This window comes from Sipha flava, unplaced genomic scaffold, assembly GCF_003268045.1.
Source record: "Sipha flava isolate LNK unplaced genomic scaffold, YSA_version1 292_pilon_pilon, whole genome shotgun sequence".
Taxonomy (NCBI): Eukaryota; Metazoa; Arthropoda; class Insecta; order Hemiptera; family Aphididae; genus Sipha; species Sipha flava.
In genome coordinates this window covers 2,219-29,999 of record NW_020272962.1, presented here as the reverse complement: position 1 = coordinate 29,999, position 27,781 = coordinate 2,219, and the positions used below count along the sequence as shown (strand labels likewise).

General features: G+C 25.5%; 2 protein-coding genes across 5 annotated transcripts; one reads left to right on the top strand and one right to left on the bottom strand.

Annotated features, from left to right (window-relative positions):
- Nucleotides 1-2,849: 2,849 nt before the first annotated feature.
- Nucleotides 2,850-3,797, top strand: LOC112685798 (growth arrest and DNA damage-inducible proteins-interacting protein 1). The gene has a single exon (XM_025557800.1). It carries the CDS (start codon nt 2,986-2,988, stop codon nt 3,721-3,723), a length of 738 nt encoding a protein of 245 aa, XP_025413585.1. The 5' UTR covers nt 2,850-2,985; the 3' UTR covers nt 3,724-3,797.
- Nucleotides 3,798-7,287: 3,490 nt separating this feature from the next.
- On the bottom strand, nt 7,288-25,935 carry LOC112685786 (nucleoprotein TPR). 4 transcript variants are annotated; one of them, XM_025557772.1, is made up of 37 exons: nt 25,419-25,935; nt 25,151-25,343; nt 24,796-24,955; nt 21,869-22,043; nt 21,575-21,799; nt 20,844-20,989; nt 20,468-20,680; nt 20,237-20,317; nt 20,029-20,163; nt 19,008-19,070; nt 17,729-17,818; nt 17,382-17,666; nt 17,025-17,297; nt 16,761-16,944; nt 16,377-16,542; nt 16,032-16,302; nt 15,718-15,963; nt 15,491-15,657; nt 15,290-15,416; nt 15,030-15,206; nt 13,871-14,044; nt 13,630-13,797; nt 12,068-12,283; nt 11,723-11,918; nt 11,442-11,611; nt 11,215-11,313; nt 10,994-11,133; nt 10,652-10,817; nt 10,340-10,587; nt 10,065-10,269; nt 9,085-9,222; nt 8,431-8,575; nt 8,197-8,324; nt 8,028-8,121; nt 7,797-7,874; nt 7,593-7,682; nt 7,288-7,525 (listed from the first exon to the last, which is right to left on the bottom strand). In XM_025557772.1, exons 1-37 carry the CDS (start codon nt 25,555-25,557, stop codon nt 7,353-7,355), a joined length of 6,144 nt encoding a protein of 2,047 aa, XP_025413557.1. In that variant the 5' UTR covers nt 25,558-25,935; the 3' UTR covers nt 7,288-7,352. The 4 variants fall into 4 exon arrangements, with proteins under 4 accessions (XP_025413557.1, XP_025413558.1, XP_025413556.1 ...); XM_025557773.1 differs by having other exon boundaries at nt 10,065-10,275; nt 25,431-25,935; XM_025557771.1 differs by having other exon boundaries at nt 10,065-10,275; nt 25,419-25,934.
- Nucleotides 25,936-27,781: the final 1,846 nt, after the last annotated feature.

Genomic DNA, 27,781 nt, shown 5'->3' with positions numbered 1-27,781 from the left:
AAAGACTGAGTAGCTTGGGGTTAATTAATATACACCGCCAAAGGTATGATGATGAAAATTTTTTTAATCAACAAATTGATAAATAAATAAATTTATTTGCTTCTAACAAAAGAAGATTATCATTACTTTTTGAGTAAAATGTAATGTGATGTATAAATATTATAATGTAATATGGAACATGTAATGATGTAATATGTAAATTCAAATCAAATAAAGTTGTTTTTTGTTTAAACTTTATTATGTTTTTTGTAAATATTAGAACTAATAGTGTAATTTTATATTAACTTAAATTAGTTTTGATTTTTAAAAAAATATTAACGATACTATTACAAAGTATGGGTAAATGAAAGATGTAGCGATAAATCTTCCTATAAGTATTTAGGTAGGTACTTGCAATTTTTTGCCCCCCTTGAGCTACATTGCTGCGGGCGTCCCTGGCTCGCTGACTTCATATAGATCTACTGACACACCTTGTAACATTTTTGTCACAGGTTCTAAAATAGCACTGTACATCGCCATAGTTATCATAGAAATTAAGAATGATGAATTTGAGGCTGCAGAATATAAGTAATGAGCTTGTTGCCTCGTATTGGAATTCGAATGTACTTCATTATTTGATAATGATTTTAAACTTGTCATTATTGAAATAAAATGTTCTGAAAATACTCTTATACTTTTATATTTAGACGACCACCGTGTTTCACAAAATAGTGGTATGTTAGATATAAATTGTCGTATAAGCGTACTTTCACGGAAAAATTTTATATCTTTTATAGTTCCAGTAGTATTATGAATAATCATTATTTTATTTAAATCACTTTTCACTAAATTTAACCTGTGATTAGAACAATGAAAAAATAACGCTTTGGTGTATTTATCACGAATTAATTTACTAACACCGCCTTCTTGTCCGGCCATTGTAGCACAACCATCATATCCTTGCCCATATAGTTGTTTAAATTTAAACCACAGTCAGTAATAAATGATATAATGTTTGTAGCTACGGATTGAGGATTTAATTTTTCTAATGGAGTAAATCGTAAAAATTATTCCCTAATTTTTGGTGAATTTGAGTGTTTGTCTAAAAATCGAATTCCTATTGACAATTGTTCTGTTCTAAAAATATTTGCAGTTTCGTCAGCAATAACAGAAAAAGCATTTTCCGCGTTAGCTAAATTAACTATATCATTTTTAATTAACTTTCCGTATATAGAAATAATTTCATTTTAAATTCGAGGTGATGTATATTTGGCATTTCCCGCATTTCCCGATATTGTTTTTGTAATAATTCATCACCCGATTCAATCCGAAAAAGTAAAATATCGTTAAATATGCCTGAAGTTTATGTTTTTTTCCGTAGAGAAAGATCATGAGTTGCACAAAACAAAATGCTTGAAATTATTGGTTTTAATTGTTGTCTATTATATTCTATTTGTTTTCGTAACCCTGAAATTGTCTGTTCTAAAATATTTAATTTGTTACCCTTCATAACATTTAAAAAATCATTTGCTTGTGTTGTAAACTCAAGATGCCATTGTGAAGATAGATGTGATCGACAACAAGCATGCAAATCTTTATATTTTGTAAACGTTTTTATTTTAAACCATCCTTGTATACCTCTGTGAAAATTTGGCTTAAACACATACTCGACAAAAAGCTCCTTTTGCGCCTCCAATAGCCGAATATGATAGCCACGTATTATTCTCTTCCAGCCATATGTGTCTAAATGGACAACCATTTTCCGATTTTAGATCATTTTTAAAATTATATGAAGTAGCTGGTACCCATGGATTACATAAAATATCAAACTTTAAAGAATCGTCAATATTTACATTTGCCAAGTAGTGTCCTATATCATTTTTATAATAAGCCACTTCCTTGTCATAAACATTTTCAACTTGTTCAGTAAAACTGCCACCTTTACTCAAGTCAGTAATGTCAATTGCACTTGTGGAATTAGTCTCTATAGTCAGAAATTTTGTTTTATCTAACGATTCATTAAACTATCGTCTAATTAAAGTTTCTTAAAAAAGTTCCGTATGTCCATAATTAATGTTATAAAAAGATTTTACCTTGTCGAGATTTGTATATTTATTGCTGCTAGAACGCGATGACACTTGTTTCGATCGAAAGCTGCATTGGAACTGTTGGGAGTACCCGCGAGGGTAATAATAATGATGTATAATAATAATGATAGGTAAATTGTCAAGTAAGCGATACGATAATATACATGATGTAACAGCAAACAGCTTATAATTTATTACCGTGTGAGCACCAAAAAATACGATAAAATAAAATAATCCGATTATTATTAATAATAGTTTTTATGGGTAGCCGTGCGTTGACATATAGCAACATAAGTAAACCTATTTTTAGAAGCTAATTTCTCATTGGGAATTTTACCAATTGCTGTGGAAATAACATTACAGGGGGGGGAAAGTGCCCCGTCTTGCCCCCCCCCCCTGGGGACGCCCATGATTGAGAGGATTATTATAGTTATTAACAATCATTTGTTGGTATTGAATTAAACTATAATTATAATTAGAGAACAGATAAAATAAAAACTTTGGATCCCACCCCTAAAAAATTCCTGGGTACGCCCCTGATTAGTAATTAGAATATAATTTTGTTTTTTGAAAAACAAAGATGGTGACAGAAAAAATGCAAAACGAAGGCAGGTGATAAGAATACAAGCTTAGAAACTTTAATGCAAAAAAAAATGTGTATTTTTTATTTCTGCTAGTTTTACTTTAAGTAAAACTAATTAATTAATTAAAGTCAGTAATTTTATATTCAATTCTTATCAATTACCAATTATAATTATGTTTGTTATCTCGCATGTGCTATCATCAAAGAAAAAAATCGTGCAGTATTTTCATGTTAACAGTGCCCATTTTATGTTTTACATCTTTATTACAAGTCGTTTTAACTTAAACTCACCGTATTTAACTCATTCGATCACTAATAAAGATTACACTTTCGACTATGTCAGTCATTTCGTGTAGAGGTTTTGTTTATGCTAGTAAAATTAGCAAAGTACCATATTTTTGGTGTGTTAATACACGTTCTGTATCTTCAAAGAATGAAGTTCAAGAGATTGAAACTGTTACAACTACTGCGGATAAAGTAATGTCTGAAAATGAAATTAAAGAAATCTGTAATAAGTCTCGCTTGAATGATGGTCATCGTAATTTAGTGAATGATCAACTGCCATATAATAAACCTGTGCATAGATACCACCATACAGTGAAATATAAGAGAAGAATGTATGGCAGGTATGGAGATTCTAGTAATGTCAATCCAGGTTTGGCATGGCCAACGGCCAGTGATTTAGAGGATATACGAGAATACGAAAAAGTAGCTTATCCATTAACTATCCAAGAAATGCAGCAAAATGCATGGAACCGCCTTGAATGTGAAAACCAAGAGATTAAAATGCGCCAAAAAAAAATTGATGATAATATGAAGAAATTAAATGGATGGTTAAAAGAGGTTAAAGAGAAAGCAGCAAGAAAAATACACGATGCACAACAAGCCAAAGAGAAGAAAGAAAGACTCATTGAAGAAGTGAAAAAACATTTTGGATATAAGATAGATCCTAAAGATGATCGGTTTAAAGAAATGTTGGTAAAGAGAGAAAAAGAAGAGAAGAAAAAAATCAGAGAAGAAAAGAAGAAAATCCGTGAAGATAAACTTCTTCAACAATTGCAAAATAAAGATTGAAATAGTAGTAAAAAAAAATGTTACGCCTATGAATATTATAAACATGTAATAAATTAAAAATAATTTATTTTTGATTTATTATTATTTATTAGCAATATTTTATCAACAATTCCTTCAAAAACTTCATTAGTTGTCATTGGTAAATAATAGTTATAATCAATATATAGGGTAAACTCATTCAGTGCTTATTTTCAAATTTTTTGCAGGTGTGCTTTTAAAATTTTTTAAAAAAACAAGTGATTTTATAATATTATAAAATATATATTAGGTATGAATTAATAATTTTATTATTCTATTATTAATATAAATACAAATTAAGTTACTTTAAGTTACTTACTAAAGCCACTGAACTCATGGGATCTGACATATTATTAAGTATGGCTAAATTTAGGTGTGACCATTGTCCGATAGTAAAGTTTGGTAAAATTGTTGTAGGGGTTTATGGCTCGATTAAAATTGTATTTAATGAGTAATTACTTTGTAATTATGTTTCAAGTTAAAGAAAAATATATATATTTAGTCTAATAGGTACAAGTAACTTAATAATTAATGTACATTAAAAAATTAGGCTGTTATTCATTAGTCATTACTAAGTAATAAGGACATGAAATTATGGCTAGTTAAAATTTAAACTGTAACTGATAAAAAACTTTAAATAAATTTAACTATAAATCTGTATAAGTGTTAATAATATATTCTGAGTCAAAATTATTTTAATAAATTTGTAGTAGTAAACTCAAAAAGGAATATAGTTAAAAAATTTCTATAGATTGTTAAGTGAATAGAATTCCAATATTTAATGTAATGGTGCTTATTAGTTGGATATAAGACATATTATTAATAACATAGATGTTGTATAACAGTGATTCCCAACCTGGGGGTAAAATAGGATTTTTTGAATGGTAAAGACTGGACTTTTTTTATTTCATACTTATTATGTATAACCTCTAATTATAATTATTGTAGTATTATCTTCCTACAATGTACTCTCGATTATCTTTTGCAAAATAAACTATTTTTACACGAGTACAAACAAAAAATAAAGTTTCTTTGTGGTTCCATAAATTGGTCCAATTAGGTTGCAATAACCGATAACCCAATAATATGGGGTTTTTAAGTGGGTATTTACTAATATCTCACCCAGTTTTTGGGTAATAGTTTCGAAAAGGTCAGGAACCACTGTTATATAAATAAGAATGAATTTTAAATTTCACTTCTGGATTTGATTATTTAATTTTAGATCAAACAAAATAATTTCATTAATAACCAAATAAATGTAATTAAATTTTAAATTATTACAACTTAATATTTAAAATTTGTATAGTAATAATTATTAAACTATTTTATTTCTACATGGAAAAAAATCATTAATTTTAGTTCGGATCAGTTTAGCTATTTAACTTTTTAAATGTATGAACTACCATTGTTTACTAAGGATCACAAATTATATAACTTATGCAATTTTAAGTAAATTAATTTATAGTATTCATAATTAATAGACAAGAGCTGTAAAGTGTTATTTTTGCTTTAATTTAAAAATAAAACTGATGTTCCCTCTTAATTTTTAGCTTATCAATTAAAGGTGTAAGGTAATGAATAATAATTTAAACTTGTACTTTCATATATTACAATCACTTTGGTCTAATAGTTTCTATAACATTTCCCTCTATTTATAATATTTATATATATATTATAAATCCTTATATATATATATATATATATACATAGGCGTGTTTACGGGAGGGGCCGGGTGGGCCACTGACTCCCCGGCGAGATTTTCCTCCAACAAAACCGTGCCAGGATAAAAAAAAGTAATACGATCTGTACTCATTACCTAGTTTTAGTATAGTAGTAAAATGTACGTATTTTTTTTTTGAGTTTTAAATGTATTTTTATTATTCATGTCTAAACAAAAAAAAAATATAAGTCTTATAATTTAAATATTTTTGTACCCCCTTGGCCACCAAAGTCTGAACACGCCTATGATGGTAATTTATTTTGCTCTTGGAAAAATCAACAGTTACGAAAAATGTTACCTCCCCCTCACATTTTTATTGTATTTATTTTATGCACCATATATAATTGTTTGATTTTACATAAGTCTTTTAACTCATTTTATGGTTTAGATGAACATAAATTGTAGGTAGCATGTACTAAGTACCAATATTGTTAAATAATATCCATAAGAGTTCATTAATAACAGGTGCTATTTGAACTGTTGTATTATCTGGGGGGGGGGGGGCAAAATTATCCTATTATTTTAATAAATTAATTATTAAAAAAAATTGTCCGTGGCCGGCTGGTCGCGGACGGCGACGATGATACGCGTGCCCGCCGACGTCCACCAACACCGCGCTTACGACCGCTCGCCGGGCTACGGGTGGTACGTCATCCCGTATTAATAAAACTATTAATAAAATTATAATTGTTATTACATGTGTCTTTCCTTAAAAACTAGGTCTCTCGAGTGTTTTTACGATGGTTATCATCAATGTCTTAAGGAACTACCAGAGTTAAAGTTGTTGATAAAAACAATTATTGGTCCAAGTGGATAGTCTAAACAATGTTAACTCCAGTAACAACTCAGTCTGTGCATCTTTCAAGTGAAAGTCAAGTCTAGTGTCATAATTTTTTGTGTCCCCTCGGCCACCAAAGTCTGAACACGCTCATGTATATATATAAGACAAAATCATCATTTCTTATGCTAAATTATTTTTTTTTAAAGTTCTTAGCAAGGATTACTACACAGAGTATTATGAGCTTGGTGAGAGATAACCTCACTTTCAATATAGAATTATATGATACTTATCTAGAACATTAACATAATTTTATTTTCTATATCAAATTAAATAAATAGTAGAAATTACTTAATATTAGTGTTCAAGTTATACTGATATTTTGAGGGAAGTAGTTTGTATTTCAAATAATATTATGATATATAAGTAAGATATTAGCTTATTACTCTAATTAACCTTTACTGTATGTCATTGACTATCGAATGGTAAAAAGAAAATATTTTATTTGGTGAAAGAATTTGTAGCCACCAAAATCCAATATCAATAAAGACAGACACACAATGTATTAACACAAAATAGGCATTATCTATTTAAAGTCTAAAGCTTACATGGTTATTATTTTAAACAATTTAATTAAATGTTTTAAAGGAAAACATTTAAGCTCAACAAATATTAAAAATGAATTAATTTTATTTTAACTTAAAAGTAATTGATTACATATAAATCATATTTATAATGAAGATTTGGAATACTGTAGGTAATCAACCAGTTTATTTTTAAGCAAACACAATTATAATATAAATCCTATCCCTCATCAGAAAAAAAAAATGAAGTAATGAGAAATAATATTTTTTTTTTTTTAAGCAATACTAAATATAATGTCTCATTTACTATTATTTATGGATATGTTTTAAGTAGATAAGATATTGCTGAGCAATTTCTATACCATTACAATAGTAAATATGTCTTAATAGTTGATTATATAAATAATATAAAATTATGATTAAGATTCATAACTATTTGAAATGTGTACAATAATCATTAGGAATTACGGCACCACCATAGTATTATAATATCAATTGTTAATAAACTTCATAGTTTGTCTTAAACTTATTATGGAGATTCATTCCATGTTATAGGTTTGCGTTCGTTGGCTGAAGAATCACTAGTTACACCACTAGGTCCTGCTACAGGCGACTCTTCTCTAATAACTTCATTATCTTTGCTGGGGGATGAGCTTACAGATATAATTTCAGGATCAAGGCTGACATTATTTTCAGTTTCTTCTATAATTTAAAATTGAAAAAATAATCAAATATATTTCAATGTACTTTACATTTAAGTTTTAATTACCAAGAGCTGATTTTATTCCTATTTCTTCTTCATTCTCTGATGATAAGACTTCAACTGTTTCTTGTTCTAAAATCATTGTTTTAGTTTGAACTATCAAATTTAAATATAAATAACAAACACTTTATTTTCATTTTATCACTTTTAAAAAATTAAAGTGGTTTAATGTATCGGCATAAATATACAATTAAATACATCATTATTTACCCAAATCAAGTGTATCAGTTTCAACATTTTCAGTAGATTGAGAAACACCAACTGTGTCCATAGTATCACTTGATGTTCCTATAAAATTGCATATCAAAATTAATATTTTCAATAAGTAATGTTTTTGTTCTAATTAATACAATGACAGATTAAAAACCAAATCAAAAAATTATAAATTATATCAAATAATAATACAATTATGTACAATAATGTTATGAATAATAGACATACCCGCTTGAGGTTCAATGGGAGTAGAATCACTTTCATTCTGCCTTGATTCAGCATCTGATGTTACATTATCAGTAGTCTTTGTTTCTTCGCAACTCTTTAATAATATTTTTTTTTTCAGTAAAAATACAAATATAAATAATAATTAACAAAATAATTTGTGAATAATTACCGCAGAAGAAACAGGTGTGTTTTGAAATTCTTGGAAGCAAATTACTTCAGGAGAGTCTTCTTCAACAACACTCATTGCAGTAGCTTCAGCATTTGATGAAGAATGTTCTGGTGTATTTTCTCCTGTTGCTATATAATATATATATATATATATATATATATATAAATTATTTGATTTATGTATGAAAAACATAAATATGATACACTTTATTAAATTTTAGGATTTTAAACCTACTCTGTTCTGTTTCTTCATTCTGCATATCATTTGTTTCATTCATATTATTGGTGTCTGCTGAACATTCTTGGCTTGTTAGGTCAACTTCATTATTTTCATGGGTTGCTTCACTTGTAACTTCCATATCTGTATTTGCCTCAACTTCCTATAAATATGAATAATAAAATAAATATTAGTATAACGTTTGTAGAACTTACTTTACAAACAAATGGATTTCAATACTCTTAATTTAAAAAATTTAGTTAGTACAATCATTTAAGTATTTATAAGATCACTTTACTTCTAATATTTTTTTTTATTCAAATCATTTTTTAGTATTAAGTATAACTTCATGAACATGAAGAGTATCTATACACTGCAATTAATTTTTAATTTTTATAATGCATTGAATTAAAAAACCTGGGCACAATTGTAACACAAAGGAACAAATGTCAAAAAAATTCAACCAAAAATTGAAAAGAGAAATAAATGCCTATATACATTAAGTAATCTACTTAAGTCTAGAGTTCTCTCAAAATGGGTAAAAATTCAATTATAATTGACAATCATACGATCAATAGTCAAATATTAAAGCTAATATACTTTCCAAATCTAAATATTTACTATACTATAAATTCTACATTCTTAAATCGATTCAAGTTAGAGATGACATACCTTATTATCTTGTGGATTACTTTCTGGGCCGGTATATGAATTACTAACTTCTGAATCCCTTTGAGAAGATGTAGGTGCTTCATACTCCATTTCTCTCCGGTTTTCTTCTCTGGGCATAAATGATTTAGATCTTTTTAACTAAAAAGTTAATAAAAACTATATTAAATAAAATGCTATTATAAGTAAAGAAAAAAGAAACTAATTAATTGAATTTATGATTTCCTTGTATTGTACTTTATAATGGTATTATCAATTGTGTGTTTTATATAATCATAAAAATAAAAATAATAAAACAAAATTTAAAAACAACAAATAAGAAGTAAAATATTTCAATAAACTATACCAAAATTAATATTTTTTATAAATGTCCTTACTGAAAATCAACATGAAATAGCAGAACTTAATAGATGGTTTTTTTATATAAATAATAGTTAAGTATTTTTATTTCATTATATTATTTCAATTAAATTCTACATTTTTCTTTAAATTATAATTTAAATTAAATTTTTTTATCTTTAATTAAGATATACACTTACAAATATAATAAATAGTACCCAATCCTGTAGCTCACCCACATTAATAATTATATCTTGCTTAATATATCAAACTTTTTTAAATAAAATTAATTTATATTAGAATTTTTTTCATAATTTTATTTAAGTTGAAATCTTATATAAAACTAAATCAAGTGATTGAAATAAATCATCAATAATTATTAATAAAGTATTTAAATAAAACAAAAATTAGTAAATTGTTAATACTTATAAATTAATATACATAATTAATTTAAATAAAGTAATAAATAATTAACTTTATATATAGCTGATGATGAATTTATTAATTTAAAACCGATCGTACATTACGAATATAATAATACTCCAGCCTAAGCATTTATTTATTTATTTCTATATATGAACTATTTATTTATTAATTAATTATTTATTATTTAAGAGAAAATACTTTATATAATTAATTATTACATATGAAGTCACAAGAAGATCAGCTTTTCGTTTTCTTTGAGTGTTGTTAGAATGTGTAGTTGTATCTAAAGAGGAGCAACTGGGACCACTAGTGCAAGCAGTAACAACTGATGGTTCTGATTCAGTCAAAGGACCAGGAGCTGTAGAACTAGCAATATTGCTGCTACTGCTACTTTCGGTTGCTAAGCCATTTTCATTTTGAGCACTGTATCTAAAATATATAAATATATTAAAATACATTTATATAATACATACAATTATTTAATATCTTTCACCTGTCTATTTGACTTTGTGAAGGAGATACAGTTGATACAGATACTGTAGTTGGTTGTGAAACAGTTGTTTGAACTTGTTCTCTACCTTGTGGTACCACCAAAGCAATACTAATAGCTGGACTTGCTTGTGCAGCAGCAACACTTGGAGCAGCTGCACTTCCTATAATTTGCTGGAGAGGCAAGATTGATGGGGGTGTAGTAGCAGTTGTTTCATTAGAATCAGAAACTGTTGCTGTAGATTCAGATCCCTATAATATTACAATATGTGTTTATACATATGAATACTAATACAATAAATAATAAATAATAAACCTCAACATGTTGCACTAAAGTACTGCTAGTTAAATGACGACTTTGTGCAGAACTATTTGCTTCAGACGAATCCAATGCATTACCACCACTGCTACTTATATCTATTGACTGTGGTTGTTGTGGATGAACAGTAATAGTTGTACTACTACTAGTTCCACTCAATGAACTAAAATATTGAAATTAAATTAATTATTAGTGTTACTTAATTGTTATCATTAATTGTAATGACATATAAGATATAAGTAATTTTCAATTTAGTTATGATAAATAATAATATATATAAAAATTTACTCATTTACTACACTGTATCAAATATAAAAAAAATAAAATCTCAGACTATACTTTTGGCTTGATGTAGATGATGTTTGACTAGTTGGTAATACTACTACACTTCTAGGCTGCATAGTCATAGGTTTAATACTAGCCAATGGAGTTTCGGCAGCTGCAGATCGCCATGGGTTAACTGTTACAGAATGATGCACCTATACATAATAAATTAATAGGGTTTAATTTTCACTTTAAAGTAATTGAAAAACATGTAGAATACAAAATATTAATCTTACAGGTTGAGGTTTATTAACTGTGGGTCCTAAAGGCTTAATGTTGGCTGTAGGAGGCTCAACAGAAGGTTTATCAGAACCAGTACTAGTTGATGGTTTTACCTGGATCATAAAATTGTTATCAAACTATCAAATATAATTATTTAATGATAATAGAAAAATTCAATGATTAATCCATACATTACACACAATATAGATTTATTATTTACAAGCAAAAATATTTATCACACCTGTTGATTAGCAAATTGTTTCATTAAAGCTGTGACTCTACGGTTTAGCATTTGTATATCATTAGATAAACGCTCTTTTTCTGATGTAATCTGTTCTTTTTCTGATATAAGCTTACGATTTTCTTGTTCTAAATGTGTTATTTGAACCTGGTATTCTTGTATTCGAGCACCTAACATAGTCAAAAAGCATACATAAATTATTCTTGAAAATTTAAATAAATACAATACACAATTTTATGTTACATAATTAATAAGTTTAAATTAAATAAACATAACCTTACCACCTTCTGCTTCTAATCGAACTAATAAGCCATCACGTTGTCTTTTAGTATTATCAAGTTCTCTTGAAACATTTTGAATTCTACTTCTGACTTGCTGTAATAGTTGTTTTGCACGCATTTCTTTATCATCACTTTTTGCTTTTGTCATTTCTAATTCAGATTTTGCAGCATTTAAACCAGCTTCAGCTTCCGCTACCTAATAAAACATAAAAATAGTATAATTCATTATAATATGTTAAAATAAATTATTATTATTTACTTTTGTTTTATTACATAGAATTTTAAATAGATATTTAATTTTATTAATTAATTATAACTTTTGAATTATTAAATTCAGTTACTAACTTTAGCTCTGAGTTCAATAATGAGAGATTCACTTTCAGTTGTTTGCTCTTGCTTTCCTTGTTCTATTAGTTTTTTGCGTTCATCAATATCTATTGATATTTTACTGCTCCCTTGCTGTTGTTCATCTTGCTTAGTTTGCCATGAACTTCTTTCGGTACTTAATGTACTATTTAATTCTTCACTTTGATGTTTATAACGCCTAGCTAGTACTTTAACCTAATTGCATATAACAATAAATAATTATAATTAAAATAAGTACAATTATAACTGGTTATAATAAGATTTTTTAATGATATAATTTAAGGATCTATAGTAATATCTTAGACAGAAAATGTACCAAGAATTTTTTAAGTCATTCTCAAAAAAAAAAAAAAAAAACCATAAGACTGTCAAAATATGCTATTAGCAAAATAATTTCTGAATTCAAAGAATAATTTAAATTGAAAATACAATTTGAACTTGTTTGAGAACAAGTTTATAACTGTGATGAAACTGGACTCAATTAGAAAACTTTATCACAAAAAACACTGGCAATGTTTTTAGAAAATACAGCCCCATTTTTATAAGTCCAAAATTATAAGAACTGTAATAGCCTATACAAATTCAACTGGCAATTTGTAGATTTTACATCTTTGTCAGTTATTTGAAATTCCAAAAAATAACTAGAATTTATATCAAGGGCCTCTAACACTCAAATGTATCTGTAAACAATGAACAAAAATAACGTAATTATATATAAATATTATGTAAAAAAGAGAAATACTAGACAGGTATTTTTTTATTTTACTCATTGAATTTGTAATTATATATGAGATTCAATTATGGATCATATTGAAAAATGTAGAAATAGTAAAATATTGTATTTTTATGGATTTATAATTATTTTCGAATGAAAATATTATTAAATATTATTACAGATAAAAAGTATATTATTTTAATAGTTGCAATTCTTGATTTAATGTTATATTAATGACTTATAGCAGTAAAATTTAATATTACAATTTATGGAATTATAACTTTTTTAAGTAAATTAATATCAAAATGTTCCTTTAGATATTTGTTGGAACTATGTAACTAGTTAAAATCGCGAAAGTAAAAATCGCAAAATATTTTAACAGCGAAAAAATTAATAGCGAAAAGTAAGTAATATATCTGGATATTTCTTTATAATATAATAAGATAAGTAATAATTAACATTAAAATTAAAATACTATATAAAATAAAATTTATATTTGATATTTTTCCTAAACTTGTGTCAGTATATAAACACTATGATCACAAAATAGTCATATATATAATACATAAAGCTTGACAGCAGTTAGGTTTAACTACGACTTATCTTTATTACGTGATCCAAGACGCAATAGAACAAAATTACATAATTGATTATCTAATATCATTATATTATAAAGGTATACCCACTAACAAAAATAATTTCTTTCTTTTCGCTATTAATGTTTTCGCTGTTGTAACATTTCGTAATTTTTATTTTCGCGATATTTTTTTCACTATTTTCACATGGACTTGTGTAGACAATATATGATAATGCTTGGTAAACTAACTTTATATATTTCATCTGCAACATTTGTAAATTTCTGTCTATACGAGCGGATGATATTTTTAAATGTTTCCATAGACTTATTAATGGAAACTATTTTTGTTTTTGACTTCATTAATTCTTGTTTTAATGAATTTATTTCTTCGGAATGATCAGATTCTAGTTTCTTCAACTAAACAATAATAAAATTATTTTCAAGAACAAAAGATAATTTAATTGAATAAAATAATTTGTCAGCATATTACCAATTCTTCTAAACATGATTTATCAGATTTCATAGATTTTAATTGATCAAGAGCAGTGGTCATTTTTCCTTTTTCTCGTTCCAAAGTATTTAGTAATTGTTTATATTCTACATCAGAATGGGTACCACTTGATCGTTCTTTCCACCTTGCGATATTCTTTTGTACAGATATTATCTAACAAAAATATATTAGAATTATATTAATAAAATAATAAAAATTACCATCATTCTTGTACATTTTAAAATAGTTATACTTAAATTAATTGATTAAAGCTTTCATAAGTTTATATATTTTTAAAAAATGAAATAATTAGAAAAAAATATTATAATAAGGCTTTTTGATACAAATTATTATTTTATTGAATTATTTACAATAATTATATGAAAACTAAGTGAAAACCCCCAAGTTCTATGTAGATTCTTAGCTTAAATAAAATTGAAACGCTTCCCTCTTCAAGTTGCCATGATTCACTTCATAAAGTAGTATAAATTAATTTAGTAAGAACAATACACTTTTTTTCATCCAGATTAAGCATATATTTTAATAATTAATATTTAATTGTTTACAATTTTTCCAATATATTATCAAACTTAAAAGTAAGAGTGTTAATAATTTAAATCTGTGTCTTTCTCATAGATTTTTTATGTTCTATTAATTGTCAAGAAAGTTATAAGTATATAAAATATTATAATTTAAAATAACCTCAAGACTTCCTTAAAACTCAAAACATTGTAAGACCTGTGAAAAGATACAGATTTAAATAATCATTTTAATTAAGTTTGATAATAGGTCAGTTTACTAAAATATCAAAGCCAGCTAAATAAAATTGGTTCTACTCAAACACAGATATGTCATGTATTACGTTTGTAAGGCAGAGAAAATAAAATAAAATCATGCCTATTTTAAAGAAGGTAACTTCGACCCGTAATATTTTTTTCAATAAGCACAGTAATTAGAAAAATCCACAACTCTACTAGTCATAATTATCAAAAATTTTCAAATAACACAATATTTAAATTTAAAATATAACCTACAATTGTTTTGCATTAACGTAAGTCACATTCAAACACAATGAATATTAAGAATTTTATACCAAGAAAAAAAAGTCAAAAGAAAATCTAATAAATTTAAGACAATCTAAACTTAAACAAAATCATACCTCAGCTGCTTTTTGATCAATTAAACTTTGCATTCCTGACATATCATCTTTTAAAGCAGTAATCTCAGCAGTTTTTTTTACATCTAATTCTTGTAACTCTTTAAGTTGACTGGTTAGCATTACATTATTTTCTTCTAGAATTTTATTTTTTTCTTCAATTTGATTGCAAAACTCTATCTGAAAATGTTTCAAAATTAAAATAAAACATTACTTCAAATAATAATACAATTACATTTATAGGTTATAAGGTATAAACATACCTTTTCTAAAATTTTAGAGTGATCATAATTAATTACTAAGCCAGATGTATGCAACTGTCTAAGTTCTTTCATTTGATTTTGCAAATCATCAATTATTTTTGATTTGTATTGTAAATCAGATTTCAGTCTAAATTATATATAAAATATTAGATTATAAACGAGTTTTACAATAAGTTTAATATGTATTATTAAAGAAATTACTTATTAGATTCAGTAACTGTTTTGTTTAATTCAAAAATGATTGAGTGTTTTTCTTCTTTTAAAATATTTATCAATTTGGCCATTTTTGTAAGCTGTTTATCAAAAACATTTGTATCCATAGAAGAAGTATTCAAACTATCATCTTTGTCTGATACTTTACTGTTATTCTATAATATGAAATATATGATAATAGAATAATTTAAGAAAAAATTTGTTTTAATTCATACCAAACGTTCTAAATTCATTAGTTCATTAGTTATTAATTTGTACTGATCTGATAATAATTCATTTTCAAACTGCCAGCGTTTTATTGTTTCTTTTAGACAATCAATTTCATTGCCTAACTTCATTATTTGCGTTTTATGCATTTCTTTCATTTCTTCAACAGATTTTTCAATTGTAGCTTTTTGGTTTTTCAAATGATCTATTTCTGTAGATTTCGTTTTATTAAATAACTCCAATGCATCTAATCTCTATAAATAATTTAAAAATAATTAATTTAAAATTTAATTATAGTTTTAATTTTTGATCAATAACTAACTTCTAACTTATTTTTGTAATGAGCTAATTTATGATTTAATCCTTTTTCTAATTTATCTTTGTCATCAACAGATTTTTTTAATTCTTCTTCAAGTTTTATTATTTTATTATTTTGTTCTGTAATTGTTTTTAATAGACCATCACTATAATTTTTGGCCATTTCTAGTTCTTCTAACACTTTACTACTATTCTGTTCATATTCTAATAACTGATTTTGTAATTTAATAATGTTATCCTTTTGAGATAAGTTAAATTCACTTAACTCTTGCATACTATAGAATAAATAATAATTATATAATATATTAAAAATGTTAATTTACTCTAAAATTATCATATAAAAGCTTACACATTTACTAATTGTTGATCCTTTTCTAAAATTTCTTTTTTTTTAATATCACGTTCATTCTCTAATTGAGAAGAGTACTCACTCATTTTTTTCAAATTCTCCTCCAATGATTTATACAGTTGTTTGGTCACATTTAATTCTGATTTTAATTGATTTTTCAGTTGGTCTGTCATAGTAAATATATGATAACATCAAAAATCACAATGAAAAAATATTTTTTTTTTTCAATCTATTAGTTTAACTTATAATTTATAGATATAAAATTAAATCCTTAAGTAGGAAAGCTAAAATTAAGTTTTCCATTACACATAATTCAATGAAATAATGATAGCAAAATAAATATGATAAATTATGTAAGTATTAAAACAAATGTTTAATAATTACCACTTTCATTGAGTTTGGATTTTAAATTTTTTACTTCATGTTCAAGCTTATTAACAACATTTTGGAAGTTAGATCTTTCATCAGAACATAAACTCAATGAATTTGTTCTGGATCGAGACATTTCCCTAGATGTACTCAAATCTTCAATGGCTTCTAATTTTATAAGTAAATTATCCCGAACATCCTTATGCATTAAAAAATAATTGAAGGAAATATAAAAATGATAAATTCATAATTAATAAATAAATTATTAAAGTAAAATACCTTTAATGTTTTGGTTAGTTTCTTATATTCATCTTTGAATTTAACTTTATCATAATCAGTTTCAGCAATATAAGCTAAGGTTACATTCCAATTAATAATTAATGAATCTAATTGAGAAGCTAGAGTTTTTTCAAATTCTTTTTGTAATTCAGATTTTTGTCTTAATTCACGAGAATAATTCATATTTGATAAATACATATTATCATTTTCCTTTTTCAAATTATTGTATTGACTTTTAAATTTATCAAACTCAAGTTTGAGCTCACTGTTTTCCTATCAATCACAAATAATGTAAAAATAAAATCCAATTCATACATTTTCATAAAATCAAAGTTAAAACATTTTAAAGCCACTTACATGTTCTAATGTAGATATTTTCCTCTGTAGAAAAGCTACATTTTCTGCATTTTCAGTATGTTTAATATTAGCAGATTTTAATTTCCCAAATAGTTCATCAATTTGATGATTTAATCCTTGAACATGTTGTTCAAGTTGCATACGAGCAACACTATTAGATTCAAGTTTATCTTTATATTGGTTTATCGTTATATTAGCAGTAGAAAGTTGATGTTTGAGTTGATCTATATTTTCTTCAGATTGATTGAAAATATTTTCTTTATCATTTTCTAGTACCAATTTAGCCTAAAAAGTATTTTTAATAAACATTTTTTTCATTAATTTTTCGAAATATTTAATTAACTTACAGAACTCTGTACATTCTTTTGTTCAAAATCATTTGATTGTTTAAGTAAATTTGATTTTGAATCTAATGATTGAGTTTTGGATATTGTTTCCTGTACATAAAATAAAAAATTATAATTCTTCTTCTTCACCTTCAACCTTTCTCACAACTAGGGTCAGTCACTTTTGTCCTAAAACTTCATTCATCTCGATTTTCTACATCCCTTACGCACACACCAACAACTCTATGTCATTTTGAATCATATCCAACCATCTCTTTTTTGGTCTTCTTCTTCCTCTTTTCCCTTCAATGTTCATTTTTATAACCACTCTTACTGCTTTTGTTTCCTTTCGCCTCATTACATGCCCAAACCATCTCAGTCTATTTTTTCTCATTTTGTCGACTATCGACACTACATCAATACTACTTCTCACATATTTGTTCCTTATTCTATATTCTCTAGTTACTCCATTCCACATAAATTATTATTATTATTTTTTTTAAACATTAATATTAAACAATTTTCAAGTTAATTATTAAGTATATTAAGTAAAAATAGTAGGATTGAGCGGAAATATATATTTAAGAATCAGAAGTTAACTCAAAATTTGTGGTTATTTTATTTTTTAAATAAAAAATCAATTAAGACTGAAACATGGTACACAATTACAACATTAATTTAAGATACCAACAGTAAAAAGCCAACTACCAAAAATGTAAAATAGATTTAGAAAAAATGAATTGTCCCGCTCATTCTAGAAACATATTTTTATTATACATTATATACTGCATTATAATTTTTTTTTTATTTATAAAATTTAATACTCACAATCTATATTTAAATTTACAATAAGTGAAATTGATAAAAAATAAATGGTAATGATATGATACGCTTGAATGAGGGAATTACTTATTGTTAAAACCTCACTTTTTGACTTTATTAGTGAATGTTAATGATAATAATTAAAATACAATAAAGTAAAATAATTAAAATATCAAAATAACAATAGAATTAATAGTGGTTAGATTGATTTGAGATCTCTACACCAACGTTGCATTAGTCACCAGAGAGATTACCAGGTATATTATTCAATGCTACCTCTCTAAGGGATTTGGATAGTTGAGGAATTTAGAGTGAAGTCTGTCATAAAATTAATTTGCTACGTTGGAAACGTAAGGTACATTAAAATCTTTGTATAAGGTTTAATTAGAGATATAAATGGTGGTTTTGTGATATTTTAAGGACTTTGATCTGTAATGCAATGAAACTTATACTTAAGAAAGTAAATAAATAAACTAACCTTTTGTTGTGTAATTAATTGAGCCTGTGTTTCTAGCTTTTCTTCCAAGATTTTAATATTTGCCTAAAAATTAAAGAAGAAATAGAAAGAAATATAAGTACATTATGATAAATGATATATTAAAAATAAAGTACAAAGCACATTTTAAATACATAAAATTTTTTAAAATTAACTATAATATTAACAAAATATTTGTACACTAATACAAATTTAGTTTAAATAAAATTTGTGAACAAACTTTGAATTAACAAAACATATCATAAGAATTATAAATATTAACTCAAAAACAGGAATAACAGTGGCAAGTCATGGGGGTTAGCTGAGATACAGAGACTATAATGATAATATTGTTCTTTTAAATTACAAATTAATGTATTATTGATTTTTAAAAAGCAATTCTAAGCGAAGGAAGGTGGATAATCTTCTACCTAAAAATATAGATTTTGTTTCTAAGTAATATATGGTATGGGAAGGGTTCAGTACTTAAATAACTATATGTAAAAAAAAATAGTAAATTGTATTTTAATATCTGATTTTTCCTCCATTTGATGTTAATCAATGGGAAAGAGGCATCAATCGGTTAAATTGTAAATATGAAATTATCTTTTGTTAAATTAATTATTTAATAACTGATAAATTATATAATCTTCAAGTTACCTTGGGTTACTCGATTCTCCTTACTAAGATCTCTGATCATGAATATTTTTCAATTTTGTTTCAATATAATTAAGTTTGTATTTTAATAATAGTTGAAATTTTAAGTCAATGTTTTTAAATAAAATTGTATTCATATTTTACTTACAATTATTAAGAAAAATTATGAACTTAAATCCAAAATTATAGTTCAAATGTGATATTATTGATTCAAAAATGTAAGATTTATATGAATAAAAATGCCAAACAATATATATATTATCAGCTTTTTATAAAGTACTGTAAAAATACTTTATAAATTCTAAAATTTGGTACAATATTTTAATTTTAAATCAAAAACAATTATTACTTGACGATATTTATTTACCTTTAAATCTTTTATTAATTGTACTTCTTTTTCATCATTTTCTACAGTTAAAGAACGCAGAACTGCTAATAATTTCTTATTTTGTCTTTGCAAACCTTGAATGTTTTCAAATGTCACATAATTTTTTGAAATAATCTAAACATTTTTTTGTTTTTTTATCATGTTAATCTATATTTAATAATTGTAATTATTTTTAACGAATACATACCGACTGAGGACTCATATCTGTTCCACTATTTCGATTTTCAAAACGTTTATTACATTGATTATTTCGTAATAAGAAACATATCTACAACATTTTACATACAAATTATTTATTTTATAAAATACATTAATTAAATTAATTAATAAATTATATTATATATATATATATTATATAAACAATTATTAAATTAATACATTAATTAATAATCAATATATTAAAAATAAAATAATTTACTTGTTTGCTCAAGTCATCTTCAATACTACGAAGTTTTTCATTATCTTTTGATAACTGATCACACTTTGTATTAGACAATTCTAATTTGTTATTAACATCTTCTAATTTTGTTTCTAATCTTAAAATATCTTCACACAAGGATTTTACTTTTTCGTTAGATTGAATTAAATCAGTTTCTAATTTATCAACAGCTGGAGCAGCATCCATGATTTGCTGTAAAAAATACTCATATAAAAACTGAAATTATACACTAATATATATATATATATATATGTATGTATTGTATGGATAGAAATAAAGTTAATAACTGTGTGACATAAATTTATTGAATAATTGTGAAAATTCAATTTCAGTTAAATATAAAATAAGCTTTTACTTGTTTTAAGATATTAAAGTTTCTTTTGCTATTTTCAAGTTCGCGAGTTGTATCTTGTAAATTTAAACATGTTTCTTTATAAATAGCATATACATCAGTAATTGTTGTACCTCGATGAATCAGATAGTTGGAATTTTCTTTATCAACTAAAATAAAGATTGTAATAAAAATAAAATTCATTATGTACATATTATTAAACTTAAAAATAATTATTTTAATTTTAACTTTCAATACTAAATATGAAACTCATATACATATAATTAATATTAGGTATATAATTAAAAAAAAATTCATAGTATGAATATTATAAATATGAGAAATAGAAGTAAAATTGTATTATCTGCATAAAATTAACATAATTTATAACATGGGTGCAGTAGTAAAAGTAAACTCTAATATTTTATGTACGTTTTGAATAAAAAAAAATTAAAACTTAAAAATGTTTATTTTTAAGCTATACTAACTAGGTTTAATGGTTTTAAATAATTCTATATATTTAAAATAAATAAATAATACTAAACAATTGTACACTAGATGAAAACAGTATATTTTGTTTTAACTAGCATGTTTAATGCTGTCTTAATTTAGCATGTCATTAATATGATGTCATGAAATTATTTAGATAATTTTACTTTTTAATATTAAATGGAATATACTTTTAAAAATAAATCTAAAAATATTTAACTTTATATATTGCAAATTCAAATACACAATTTTCTGAATCTAGTTACCAGGAAGTAATTGTTTAACTATTTCTTCTGAAGCATTCAACTTGTTTGATATTGCAATAATTGTATTTTCCTTGGCTGATTTGTATTGTTCAAATTCATTTGAAAGTGTTGAGAATTTATTTTCAGCATCATTTAAAGATGTTATTAATGAGCATACATAATCTTTATTCTCTAAAATATTAGCTGTAAGCTTTTTTGTCTGATCTACTTCCTTCTCGTAACATTCTATATCAAATAAAATAATATAAGTATTTTTAAAAATACTGAAATAAGGTATTAAGTATAAGATAAAACCTTTGTAATGATTCATCAAATTATGAACATTAGTTAATTCTTTTTTAATTTGTTCAATTTCATTTGCATGTTCAAGATTTAAATCATCAATTTCACGTTTCATTATGCTTATAATATTTTCTTGATTTTTATATTTTATTTGTAACAAATTTACATCATTCTTTAACATCAAAACCTTGAAAATATAAATTAATGTTTTTTCTTAATTTATTGTAATTTTTAAATTAATATAACATTTTACAATGAAGCATTAATAACACAACAATACAAACATAAGCAAATCTCAAACAAATTTACTCAGAGTAATTATATACTTCCAAGAAATTAATATAATTAATACTTTACTTGTAATTTTTCAATATTAATGTTTGAAATGTAAAATAGAGAAATATTATTTAATATTTAACATTAAAATAGAAACATGCATGCTTTATATTTTTCTTAACTTAAGTAATTTACTGTTGTTTAATATTTTAGCATGGAAAGATGTATTACTCTATAGCTTGTAAAACCAGGGTTTTATTGTAAATCAATTCAACACAGTTTATTTCACACTTTAGACAAATGGTGATTGATCACTAGGGCTTGAAATATGTTGCATTTGCATATTTTTATTGAGCTATTCAATTTATTGCTAAGTAAGCTTAAAATTATTTTTATGTTAGTACGAAAAACATATTAAAAGTTTATAGTGCATATTTTTGTACATTTATTTTGGTTTATCAATTTTAAGCGCATATTTCTTAATTTTGCCATTTTTAAGAGTATATTTGATGATTATTGATGAAGTAATAATAACATTTAAAAATGTTAGCAATAATAAAACATTTATTTTAAGGCGGCTCTCACACCGGAGCAATAGGCAACGAGCAACTAGCAATTAACAATAATCAACAGACAATACGTATTGCCCCTAGCTCTCAAATATAAGCAACGCAGTAGCAACCATGTCATCGTCTGATGAAGACGATATTTTATTATTCTGGTGGAATTTAAGAAGAAGTAAAATAAAAAATAAAAAACGTAAATATTGGATTAACCCAGCGTTTAAACAACTTGCAAAATATGGTGCAAATGTCTATGCAGATGAACTTAAACTTCATCCACTGCAGTTCAAAAGCTGTTATAGAATGAGCCCAGATACATTTAAACAACTTTTGAATTTAATTGAACATAGTATTACAAAACGTGATACTGTTCGACGTATTCTACAAATTTTATGTTCAACGCGGATTCATCACACATTTTTAATTTAATTAATTAATTTTAATAAAAATTGAACATGAGGTAACACAAATTTACATATGTATAACAATATAATAAAAAAAAAACCATACGAATACGAAGCTCGTATTGCTCAACACTGTCAATAAATATCGACCGGCAACACGACAGCCGTATCACTGGCAACGCATGTTGCTACACGTTCGCAACAGGAAACATCGTGTTGCTTCGGTGTGAGAATATTCATTATTTTCTACGAGATTAATCAATTAGCAATATTATTGCTTATCGACGATTGCTAGTTGCTCGTTGCCTATTGCTCCGGTGTGAGAGCCGCCTAAGAGTTTTCATTAGATATTGTGATGATTCTATCATGATTCTCAAATCCCAGGTTAACATAAAATGTCCAGTTTTATTTATATTTAACTGTAATAATTTAATGATTATAGTTGATTGCATTAATTGAATAATCGATGATCTCTTAACTTTTGAAAACATTAAAAAATGTTTAGTGGTTCAAAACAATAATTTTGCAGCTAAAAAAAAACTTATTTCTTACTTATGAATTGGGTTCAAAAAATAGAAAAAAGCATTTTTTCTAATTTTTATTTATGCTTTACAGATATACAGTAGGGTCTTGATAACCCGAACGAGCTCGAGCAGTACCAAATCGCTATAAATATTATATTAACTGGCTGTACTTACATACACACATATATAATTATAATAATAAGTTTTTGTATACATTGTGAACTACAAGTTTTTACATGATTAAGATTGCAAATAAAAATAAATTTCATAATATAAATTCAAATGAAATCGATGTTTTTGTTAAGCCATACATAATCCGAACAAATCAGTAATCTAAACGACCCCTTTCCCAGATCTCGTTCGAATTATCGAGACCCTACTGTATATATAATTTGATGGGAACATTTTGAAAGAAAAATTTCAAATTTCAGTACAGTGTACTGTTGTTATATACAAATATATTTAGTAAAATATTTTTATTTATGAAAATGTTTGACTTCAAAAAAATTAAGTGTATATTTTTAAAGCATATTTGTACTTTTTTAAGCACATGCATATTTAGTATTTTTTATGTGCATTAAATTCCGAGCCCTATTGATAAGTAATTTGCTATCAAATAACAAGACTTTTGAAAATAAAATATATAAAATCCAAAGTCTACATGATTAAGGTGATTATGATGAATGAGAAATTGGAAGTCAATAAAACTAATGTTATAGGCTAATTGATGCTTAAACAGGTAAATAATAAACCAGGAATAAACCATGTTGATCATAGTTATGGCCAATATTTAAAAGAAATAATTCTAATAAAAATTAATTAAAACCATGGTTCTCATGTATAATAATTAAGATTACACTATAAAATTTAATTTCTTATTTTAATTTTTTTTTTTTACAAAGTACCATTAAATAAATCACTAGTATATCATTATGGTTAGTTTAAAAAATTGATAAACCATAGAATAGCATATTTAAAAACACTTTTAATTATTAAAAACTTGGTTTTAATTATGATTTTGATCACATAGATAAATAATTAATAATTTAGTAACTTTTAAGTTCAACCTATAGTCATAATTTATATTTTTCAAGAATAAAAATATGTTATTATATTGTGTGTTATAATTTATAAAAACTCAATCCTAAATTTAAAAAATATTTAAATTTTACCTCTGCTTCTTTTTGTTCTAAATCTGGTTTTAATTCATTTACTTCTCTGTGGTACTTTGATTGAAGATCTGATAATTCATGAGTACATTTGGATAAACTATCAGTTAATGTATCAATTTTTAACTGCAATATTCCATCATCCATTTTAGTCATTCTTTCTCTAGAAATATACATGAAATAAGTAATAATTATTTAAAGTAGATAGATACCTATATAGTTAATACTTAGTTTCTAATTTTTGTTTTCACTATAATTATAACTTATTGTACACCTGTATAGATTGTAATATTCTAAAATAAAGTGATATATATATATATTTAAAAAAAAAAGTTAATAATTAATATTTCTAACTTACCTAATTTCAGCTTCATGTAAATTTTTTAACAGAGTTTCATTGTGTAACATCAACTCATGTTTTTGTTTTAATGTATTTTTAAATTGATCGTTAATTATTTCAATTTCTTTTTGTAATTCCATAAATTTGGCTTCTCGTATACTAGTACTATTGTTGAGCATATCAAAATCAATATCTGGTTTGCTACCAGATTCTATCATACATAAGTAGATATAGATTTAAAAATAATTTTAATAAGTAACCCTTATTAGGTTTCAAAATTACTTACTATTTGACGCACTTGTTTTGTCATCGGAACGAACTGTAGGAGTATGCAAATACTGTTCAAACTTGTTTTTAGTATCTTCTGACAATGCATTATATCCATCGTCTGCTAAAATTGAGTTTATTAAACTCGATACATCCATATTGTTATGGAGTGATGAATTGTAAACAATTATAAGTTAAACCAATGATTTTTTTTTTTTCGGAATCAATGGATTTAATGGAATCAATGGTTCAGTGGTTCATACTTTTATTACAATACAGCACAATTAAAAGAATCAAGAGTCACGATAATCATTTAAAACTTTAAGTAATAATACAAAGTTCTTCAGTGATAGATTTTTAATGTATGAAAAATACGAAAAATGCAGAGACGAATATATTTCAGACGTAAAAATAAAAACCGTTAATAATGTGGAAACAAGACCATACTACCAAAACACAAAAATGATAATCAGCGTAAGACTTTACGTACTAAAAAAAAACGCTTATACATAACACTGAACATTTAAAGACTTATCAAGTCTCAAACTGACGAGCCATAAGATATAAGTGCACAATAAAAGTGTAATCACGAGCAACACTGTACAATGCTTAAAAACACGTTAGTCAACTACAATTGAAGGGCTTGGAACAACAACCAAGTAAATCCACTTTTTTGTAAATTATTGTAATGGAAAAAAATACATACATTTGGGTGCAACAATCAGTTAAATCCGATTAATATAAACATAGTTTATAATAGAATTGTATTACTCTTGTTTTTATTTTTGTTGCAACAATCAGATAAATCAGGGCTTATCTGGTTATTGCTCCAATGTGGTCATACTGTATTTACCATATGATATCCATATAAAATAAACATAATTAGGGATGAAAATTCCAACTCATTCTGCTGAACTGTACCTTCAACTCAGTTCAGTGCAATGAGTTAAATCAAATAGTCTACCTTCAATTTTTTAACTCTTTGTTTCAATCAGATTACCGCTACTCTATTCAACTCTTCAACTCTCGTGTTTTGATTCGACTCACAAGTTAACAGTCCATATTCGTGAATGGCTTTTCGCATATGAAACTAATTATAAGCGTACAAAGTTATGAATTTTTCTCAGAAAGTCGGAAATCATGTTTATGAAATAATGGAATTATCTAGATAATATTATTCATTTAATTATCTTATCTATATAAAAAAATGAGTGGTTATATATTATCTTTTCTAGATGAATTTAATGGTTATCTGTGTCAATTTATCTAAATAAAATATTATACTTAAATTAATAATTTTTAAAAATTTTAAATAGGTCCTAATATACCGAGTGCCGACGTAATTAATATTGCATTATTAATAATGAAAGAAAATTGTATTAATAAATTTGTAATTTGAGATTTTAATTTAATTTTTTTGTTTTTATATTCCAAATATTAAAATGATAATATTATATAACTAACATGAGTTTGCTTTTGTGTAACGCGTATAACCATAGATAATAGAAGAATGGATAGGCCATTACAACTTATCACATGGGATTAAATATTTATTTTGAGGTTACAAGGGTTCTTATCAATTATCAAAATGTCAAATTGTAAATTTAAATAATCAATTATAATAATAATAATTTCAATGTAAAAGAAAATCACCCATTACCGACTAATATTAATCCCAACACCCACTCCCCTCTCAAAACATATGCTCAAGCTACATCTAATGAAACTTACGAAACAACTAATACAGGTCACAGCAAACACCATTCTTCAACGTTAGACATCAACAAAACAATGTCAGATTTTCTTGACAACTTTAAATCACTAATTAATCCATTAATTGCCCTATTAACACAAGTAATTTCATCACTTTTAAATAATAAAAATGATAAATAACTCACCCACAAAAACGTCTCTTATCATTCTCCTTTTTAATGCAAACGGCTTAAAAAACCACGTAAACGAAATACAAACTGTCTTATACGAAAAACGTATCGATATCGCGTTAATAACCGAGACACACTTCACCAAATATTCCCAGGTACATATCCCAGGTTATATTACTTACAAGTCAAATCATCCAGACAACACGGCTCATGGTGGTGTTGCCATAATCATCAAGTCTACCCTGTCTTTCTCACCACTACCAAATTTTACCCGTGATTACCTACAATCCTGTGCTGTCACAATTAAGCTAAATAACATACCGATCACTATTGCCTCAATCTACTGTCCCCCGAAACACAACATCTCAGCTCCTCAGTTTAATGACTACTTCTCAACAATTAACTCCAATTTTATAACTGGTGGCGACATAAATGCGAAACACCAGAGCTGGGGGTGTCGCGCAGCCAACCCGCGTGGTAATGTGCTCTATAATTTTAC

Excerpts from the sequence above, each read along its gene's own strand:
- LOC112685798 (XM_025557800.1), top strand. The coding sequence starts at position 2,986 with ATGTCAGTCATTTCGTGTAGAGGTTTTGTTTATGCTAGTAAAATTAGC.
- LOC112685786 (XM_025557771.1), bottom strand. The coding sequence starts at position 25,557 with ATGGATGTATCGAGTTTAATAAACTCAATTTTAGCAGACGATGGATAT. Across the intron at positions 20,990-21,574 it reads AGTTAAACAATTACTTCCTG|TTGATAAAGAAAATTCCAAC; the intron begins GTAACTAGATTC and ends TCTTTATTTTAG. Across the intron at positions 17,667-17,728 it reads AAAAGAATGTACAGAGTTCT|GCTAAATTGGTACTAGAAAA; the intron begins GTAAGTTAATTA and ends AATACTTTTTAG.